Raw genomic sequence first — 8,751 nt, 5'->3', positions numbered from 1 at the left:
ATCGTGATATTTGCGAAAAAAATTTATCCTACCTCGAGGAGTGCGTCAAACTATGCAAATGTTTGGAAACAAAACACGTCCTTACTTTTAAAGAAACAGCGGAAAGAGGAAAGCAGAAATTCAAAATTGACCAAATGCACCTTAAAATAGAGACTTTAAGCTTTAAAAAAAAAAAAACTTTTGAGTACGATAATTTTTAACAAAGTTATGATTATTTAAAGTTGTGCAAAATTTTGGTATAAATGAATATTGCGATAATTTTGTTGCCTAGTGTATATCTAGGATGTATAATTCTCTCAAATATTTTCAGACTACTAAATTATCGCATAAATTTCTAACAATGTTCATTGCTTAATACAGTATACGACGAAAGAATACTTAAATAAGTGCTTTCAATTATGAATTTAAAACGATATATCATATAAGTACATATATAATATTTTTATTTTGCTCTCTAAACGAAAAATTACTTCAATTTATATTAATTCAAGATTGCTATTTTCTATTATTCGATGTAACGCGTGGCTCCAGGATTATCAAACATAAAATTGTCATATATATATATTTTTTCTGTTAACGCTCATGTTCGTTATCAATCAAAGTTATTTCACATTTCCAGTAAGGTGCAGGATTTTTAATATACATATTGAGATTTACATATTCCTTGTATAATAAATAATTAATCACAAATAATTAAATAAATAATCTGAATAATTAAAAATATATTCCCAAGATTCCATAAATACTTATAAAAAGAATCACAAATTAATATATTTTATATTTCCAGTAATGCATGATTTTTATCATGTATATCGAGATTTACATTTGTGTAATAAATAACAATGTATAAATAAATAAATAAATAAATAAATAATTTAAATAACTGAAAACATTCCCCTGAGATTCCATAAATACTTATGAAAATAAAGAAACAATCATTAAATACAAAAATTCAATAACAATTTTTTTTCCTCGTGATGTGTTCACTTATAAATCTCTTCCCTTCATATTAATAAACTGTTAACACATAAAGCGACTCAAATACAAAAATTTAATGTAGCAACACGAGCAATTTATATGTAAGTTATGCCTTTTATAATTTTAAATATATATATACGAATTTATATTAATAAAAACTTTGGTTTTGCTATTCATCGCAGTTACGAGTGTGCAGTTACATTTGCTAATGCTATTCGTTTCAAGGAATATCCAATTACTTTGCAACTGATACGACATAATTAACTTAAGTAACTTAGATATTGTCTCACTAATATATTAAAACGTGTGTCGACTTATTCGCGAAACTTACGCATTTTCAATCCTAGACTTCGTGTACATCGTTTTAATACTAATTGCACGATAATGCAATGCATTTTATATTACTGTTATATTTAAATCGCGTTTACCATAAACACGTTACAACGTTTAAAATATACATAGCTTGTGTGCATGTACTAGTTCTTACTTATTTATGGAGTTTTGCTATAGTGTTACTCATTATAAGATAATATTTACTTCCCACATAAATGGTCAGTAGCCACCGTCGTAACGCATGTCCAGGCGTATATGACGTTCAAACACCTAACGCTTTTTTTTTCTTGTGACATTGGGCGTATGGATAAGTGTAACTTACAAGTGGTCAACAATAAGAAGCACAGTTTAACAAATAACTTCCTTCTACGTCTTGCCATGAAAACTTACTCTATGACCAACGCGTTGCCCAGCGACCTATCAGCGAATGAAGTTCCTCTTTAGTCTGTAAAGAAAAATACAATTCAACGTAATTATCGTATAAATATTTTATTAAAGTTTATCAAATAAAGGAATGTTGTGCATTGACGATTTTTGAATACATCGTTAAATGACAATTGTCTTTTACATACATACTTTGGCACTTTACATTTACTGGATTCAGATAAACATTTATCTGAATACATCTCTCATATTTTTTCTTAAATTAATATCAATGCATAAAACAATCATACGCGAAAAATTATGAGAGTAATAAAATTAATTTCTCATAATAAGATTGAGATTACCTTTAAGCAAAACACAGGTGGTGGAAAACAATATATCTTGTTCTCTGAAAAATTATCCTAAATCATCTTCTTTCGTAAGTAGCTCGCTGTGCATCCAATGGAAATACATTTTGGTATAGACTATGGATGACTTTTAGTAAGCTGGGGCTTGAAAGTCACCCATACCCCGTTGCTGCTGCTGCTGCTGCTGCTGACCGAACGGCGGTTCTTGGTAAGCGGTATCGGTGGCGTCGGGGTAACTTGTGTATCCTGTACCGCCGACGGGATCCGCTTCGTAACTCGGAGCGAACGCTGCATCGGTACCCTGCTTAAATCTTTTAAACGCGAACCAAGCGCAACCGGCCTGTATCGAACAAAACCCAATTATGATGAAAATTTATAAAACATAAATTGTTTATCTATGTAAGCCAAGGAGAACTAAAAATAGATGTTAAGATTGAATAAAGTTTGCCATGAACAAATTTCAAACGTACCCAAGTAAAGATAGAGAAGAATGAGAATGTGATAGCCGTTTGCACATTATTCACACCATATCCATCCTTTGGTGCTACTGAGTTGTTCCATGCGTTTGTTAGGTAACAGAATCCCACGAAATAGAGGAAAGACCAAAAACCCGAGAAACTGTAATTGTATAATATATCAAGTTATAAATAGCATACCAAATTGCATTAAAAGATGTTTGAGAAGCAATTTTGACTTCATATTTTAATTTTTTGATGCATTAGATGCACTGTTAATTATAAATCTTGAATTACTGTTAGGATCACAGTAGTTAATGAACAAATAAACAATTGAATTAGTTAATGAATAAAAGTATTTAATAACATTTTCAAATAAAATAATATTTTAATCAAATCTGTATGAAAATTAGATCTAAAAAATATCAATTTGCAATTTATTATTCTAAAATCTCATTATTTTAATATTGTTTTTAAACATTTACTAATAATTAGTGTAGTAATCCTTTTAAAATAAACTAGTATTCATTCTTTTTTATGAGTTATATTAATTTAAAATTTTTTGAAATTAATTAGTGCCTTTAATTAACATAAATTAAATAGATCTGAACATTAGCAACAGTGTTACAGATGTTGACATCAGCTTTAGAAAGTTGACGCACAATTATAAGAATTTTATCACGTCTATACTATGAAAGGCATGCACGATACTTACCCCAAATCAATGAGAACAAAATGTTTTCTAGTCTTGACAGACGACATCTGTTCAAACAGGTATTCACCTACAAGGAATCCGATACTGGCCAGAAACGCCAGCACTCCGATACCAACCCCGTAATTGCATGCATTATTGTCCGCGTTATAAAGACAAACTTCCTTCCCATCTTCTTTTGTAATGTAGCCCTTGCTGCTTATACACCCAAAGACGATTATTGCAAAAAGCTGAAAGATAAAAATTTTTTTGTAAGATAATAGAAATTCAAAATAAAGAAAAGTACACTTCGTCGCATAGCAAGGTATAAGATATTTATACATGAAAATTAAAACACATTGGCAAATACCTAAATAACTAAAAAAAGAATACATATTTTTTTATATAGTCCCTTTACATTATACAATTATAGATTTATTATACACATTTAAAAAATAATCATGATTGGATAAAATCAGAAATATTGGATGTATGTCTTGATTAAGAGGCAAATTAAAGTTTAAAATTATATACTAAATTTAATTTTCGAAATTAAATTCAGTATAGACTTACTATTTTTATATTCTGTTACAATACATATGACAGCATGAAAAGTAACATTGAATGGACAAGAAAATGAGAAATATTGGATATATATGGAGAAGTATTGGATATATCTTGATCAAGAAAGACATTTTAGGATTTAAAATCTTGGATTTATAGAAATCTTAATAAAAATCTTTGAAATTAGATTTCCTTATTACTTTTATATTACAACATATTTGACAAGTAATATAAAAAATAATAATGAATGGACAAGGAAACAAAAAAATATTGCATTTATTATATTGGAAAGAATATTGGATTATCTTAAAAGATACATCAAGGTAATCAATAAAAATCTTTGAAATTAAATTTAATATAAATAGACTTATTACTTTTATATTCTATTACACGACATTTGATAACATGAAAAATAACAGTGAACATAAAAATAAAAAAATATTGGACATATATCTTGGTCAAGACACGTCAGAGTTTAAACCAATAAAAATCTTTGGAATTAAATTTAATAAATAGACTTACTTATATTACTTCTATATTCTATTAGAATTCACTGAATACATTTAATAGCAAAAAAAAAATAGTAATGAAGGTATCAATATGTATCAAGAAAATGATACATATTGAATGTCTTGACTAAAATTTAAAATAAATAAAAAGTTTATTCAAAAAAATCATAAATATACTAATGTAAAATCGTTAGTATTTATCTCGCACGAACATAATTCTAGCTCTAAAATATCTTCGATCTCGAGCTGGCCTGCTGTGACTTCAGGCGCTTTTGCATATTTAACCATCGCGCTTCCTTTACTCATAGATATAAAATACGGAAAAGTGTTCGAGGAAAGAAAGAAGGAGGCAAGAGAGAACGAACAGGAGATGATCCATTCGTTAGCTAACGATTGTCAAAGAGCCAGAATGCGGGGAAGAGATCCGCAATCCGAGCCTTTGAGCCCCGCGCATCTCATCAGCGTTATATCCGGCAGGAAGGTCAAGTAGAGGATTCGCTCCGTTGAATCGAATCGCGACAGACCCTGACTGAACGTCGAACGCCATGGTGGAGTCCCATAGAATACGGGTGCGTATCGCTGGAATTCGCGAAAAATCAATAGAACCCCATCGCGGGGGCGGTAGTGGGGCGGAGAGGCTCTTTTAAAATCAATGGCCATCCGCGTCAAGGGATCTCGCTCGTTCGCCCCTCCTCTCTCTCTTTCTCACACACCCACGGCACCGCCGTCGCCGCCGCTGTCGTCGCGATCGCACTCCACGAATCGAGGCCCGGAAACGATCCCGCCTTCGGGACTCGCGATGACGACTTACCAGGCATATCGCTCTCAGAATGACCTGCGGCCGCTGGACGAATGCGATCGGATCGAAAGGGGCTCCGGCCTTGCCACCGCCGTATGCTCCGCCGTCCATCTTAGTGCGACTGAAGCGGAGATTTCAAAGCTCATGCAGCGACCGGGCGCATGCGTCCGCCGCCTCCTCGACGACGGCTCCCGGGGGTGTGGGTGATCCCAAAATCCTCCACGGCCGCCCTTGCGCCCTCTCGACCTTCCCCGTATCACAGCGGGATGGGATGAATTGTAAATCTAGTTGAAGGAAACTTAAAAAAAAATCAATATTTTTAAATAACATCATAGCAAAAGATTGCTTACCTAAAAGATACTTCCCAGACAGTACACACAATATTTATAAAAGATTTATAAATTATTTATAATAATTATTTGAATTTTGTACAAATATATTTATCGAAATATTTTAAAAATAATATTTTCGTGACTTTAAATTGAACAAATCATAACAATTTATTATAAATATAAAAATATTTGTAAAATGTGTATAAAATGTTACGGTAAATATTTACTTTTTTTCCTTAATTAAATATGCATGTAAGATATTTAGTCTATACTTAAATAACATGTTAAATATAAAGATTTTATGATTTTTCCTTCATGTATATAAAATATTTCGGCATTTTTGCAAAATAAATAATAAATGAATATATATCAATTAAAAATATATTGCATGCTAGGTTGTATAACATAGGTAATCCAATATATCTACTGTAAGGTCGATAAAACATGTTAATGTTACCGTCCCAATGACCAAAAATACAAAGGAATTTAAATAAATTGAAAATTATAATTTAATTCATTTTATTTTATTAGAGTTTGCGCCTTAGAATCCCGGAGTATTTTTAGATTTAAATAAATTCAAATAACGCTATTAATTATTTTGACACTAGGAAAAAAGACAATGCGTTTAATCTAATTATACAAGCTTTTAAATATTAATTTTTAATTTATATCGTATAAATGATACTGTGAGTTTTCTGCGAAATCAAATTTTCCTATAATTTTGCGATATTGCAAAATGGAGTCGATTGAAGGAAACTCTGAAATATTTTTCTGATGCATGTATTATTAGAAATATTCATGATACACTTTTATAAAGTATGTTCTAAAAAATGTAACAAAAGAAGTATATACACATATTAAATGTATCTTATGTATCTTAACAATCTATAAAGTCTTCATCTCCAAAGTCTGTTCAGTAATATACACGTTGCGATGCACAATCCACCAAATGAAACGCTGTATAAAATATGGACATGCTTTCGGCTTTTATTGGGCTGCAAGAGAGAAATTTAGTTTAGGTTTAGGCATTTTGAAAAATGGATGCAAAAGTTGTCAGATAAAATAACATATAGCTTATTTGTTGTAACAAGAACGTAAAAAAGGTTTTCTAGAAAATCTCAGTTTCCCAGAAAATGAATATTTTGAATTATTACAATTTTACAGTATAATTCTAGTATTTCGTTATAATTCTAGTATTTTATGAAATAATTATATATTATATTTTGAATCTGATTTTGATAACAAATTTGGTAATAAATTATTGCAGAGAAATAGAAGTATTATATTTTCATTGAATGAAGGACCTGTATTATTCTTTTCTTGCAAAGAATGACAATTTTTTAAATATGTTGTAGTTGCAGCAAAAGAATGATACGTTTAATTATCAATTCATATTAAAAAAGAAATCCATTATTTATGTATATATATAAATAATAGATTTCTCTTTCCTCAACCTAATATATATATATATATATATATATATATATGCATGTGTATATAATTGTAATATATTTGTTAGTACCAAAATTACAGCTTTCAGTTCTTTTAGTTTCAACTCAGCGTCATTGACTTCTTTAAGAGCAGCGTCAGCAGCCATACACAGAATTTGAGAGGCACTCAAAGCTTTATCCACTTCGACAAAAAAGTTGATTCTTTCTTTTTTCAGTTTCATTCTGCAGTATTTCACATAATCTTGAATTATGCGGAATTGTCTCTCACCTGACTGCAGTATTTCCACTTTTTCAGATATACTTGAAAAAAATAAAGAATTTTTCAGTTTTAATATTACATAAAAAATGGAAACTTTAATAATGAATCAATACCTATGATAAGGTTTCACAACAGATTTTTTCTGTTGTGTTTTCACCTTGGAGATACATAGAGCATTAAATATATTTTCAGCTTGATCTTTCTCAGCACCTATAAACAATTCTTTATTGTTATTTCTTATAAATACAGCATACATATATATTCATATGTTGCAAAGAACAAATATAAAAATAATTTTGCACTTAATTTTATTATATAACTTTTTAAATAATTGTTCATAGTGTAATATATGCAATCAAAATAGAAACTTTCAATAAACTGTATTTAATCCTAATTGGCTGATGATGGCTTGATTACTCAAGACTCAATCAATATTTGTTAGTTTTTGAAGATTATACATCTTTGCTTTACATTGTAAGGTTGAAAAAAATTAAATGACTATTTTTTATTACTATTTATATACTATTTATATACTTTATACTATTTTATTACTAAATACAAAGTACAGATCAAGAATAATTAATCCTAATGGAAAAATTATATTTTCCAAGAACTAACATTATAAACAATTAGCCCCTTGTAAACTATGCATTGCAGATTAAGAATTGCAAATTGAAGATTAGAATTCTACTAATTAGATAATATTATTTTATTTTGGTTGACTAATCTCTAATTCACAGGCTTCTATCTTCAGTGTGTAATCTGATATGAATTTGAAACCTCATAACTTTTTTTATCACAAAAGAATGAATTCCATGGCTACAAATAGTTTTCAAAATTTCTCAAAAATTAAGAGATATGATAATGTCAAGTGAATACACAGTGCAAGACCACCTGTGTGTATCTATAATAAACATGAGCTGGCGAGAACCCAAGATGATCAGATTTTGCTAATTGTTGAATCGATTAAATTCTGAATAGGTTCAAGTAATAGCTTTAGTTTGTTATATTATAAAATTATATTATAGAATTATATTCTACACAGTTATATATGTATATTCACTTTGAGGCCTGTAGGTATCACGTAAATCCTAATATTTAGCTCTTTTTATGTAATTTTTATAGAAATGTATAATGTGATTGCAGAGTAGAGAAATTCAAATCCCTACAAATAAAAGGTACTATCATGAAACAACGAAACGCAATTATTGGAATGAAAAACTATTTACCGAGTTGCACGAAATCTTCCTTGGTTAACTTGCACAACGCCTCAGTTGATATATTTCTCCTTTTGCATTCCTTTAGCAAATTCTGTGCTCCCACGCCGTACAGTATCGTTTCGGTCTGTTTGGTAAATCCTAAAAGATTATGATCCGTACTCATCTTTCTGTAAAGTGGAAAAATTTTTTATTCGAGAAAAGCTGTGGAAAATCTTTTTAAATTTTGCGTCCACTGTATGTACTGCACTGTATTTTTGTAAACAAACGTTAAGATTAGAGACGTTTTATTAGCGAATGTCAGAGGGCGCTTCGGTCTACAGGAATCTTACCGACGCCTTACCGACGGCGCGTCAGTAGTGCAAAACTCTGTAATGCGCGCTCGCGCAAGATGCGTCAGCTGTGATGCTATACGTTAGCTACGATCCTGTA

General features: G+C 30.2%; 1 protein-coding gene across 1 annotated transcript; it reads right to left on the bottom strand.

Moving 5' to 3' along the window:
- Positions 1–511: 511 nt before the first annotated feature.
- LOC105204596 (synaptogyrin) lies at positions 512–8,593 on the bottom strand. Its single transcript, XM_039447365.1, is given in 8 exon segments — positions 512–1,756; positions 2,040–2,382; positions 2,513–2,660; positions 3,213–3,439; positions 5,073–5,201; positions 6,915–7,143; positions 7,216–7,312; positions 8,332–8,593. Coding segments are annotated over 7 exon segments (1,194 nt in total). The 5' UTR covers positions 8,486–8,593; the 3' UTR covers positions 512–1,756; positions 2,040–2,172.
- Between the last annotated feature and the right edge of the window lie 158 nt (positions 8,594–8,751).

The sequence above is a fragment of the Solenopsis invicta genome, chromosome 3 (genome assembly GCF_016802725.1).
Source record: "Solenopsis invicta isolate M01_SB chromosome 3, UNIL_Sinv_3.0, whole genome shotgun sequence".
NCBI classification, from domain to species: domain Eukaryota; kingdom Metazoa; phylum Arthropoda; class Insecta; order Hymenoptera; family Formicidae; genus Solenopsis; species Solenopsis invicta.
This window is presented reverse-complemented; position numbering and strand designations above follow the sequence as displayed.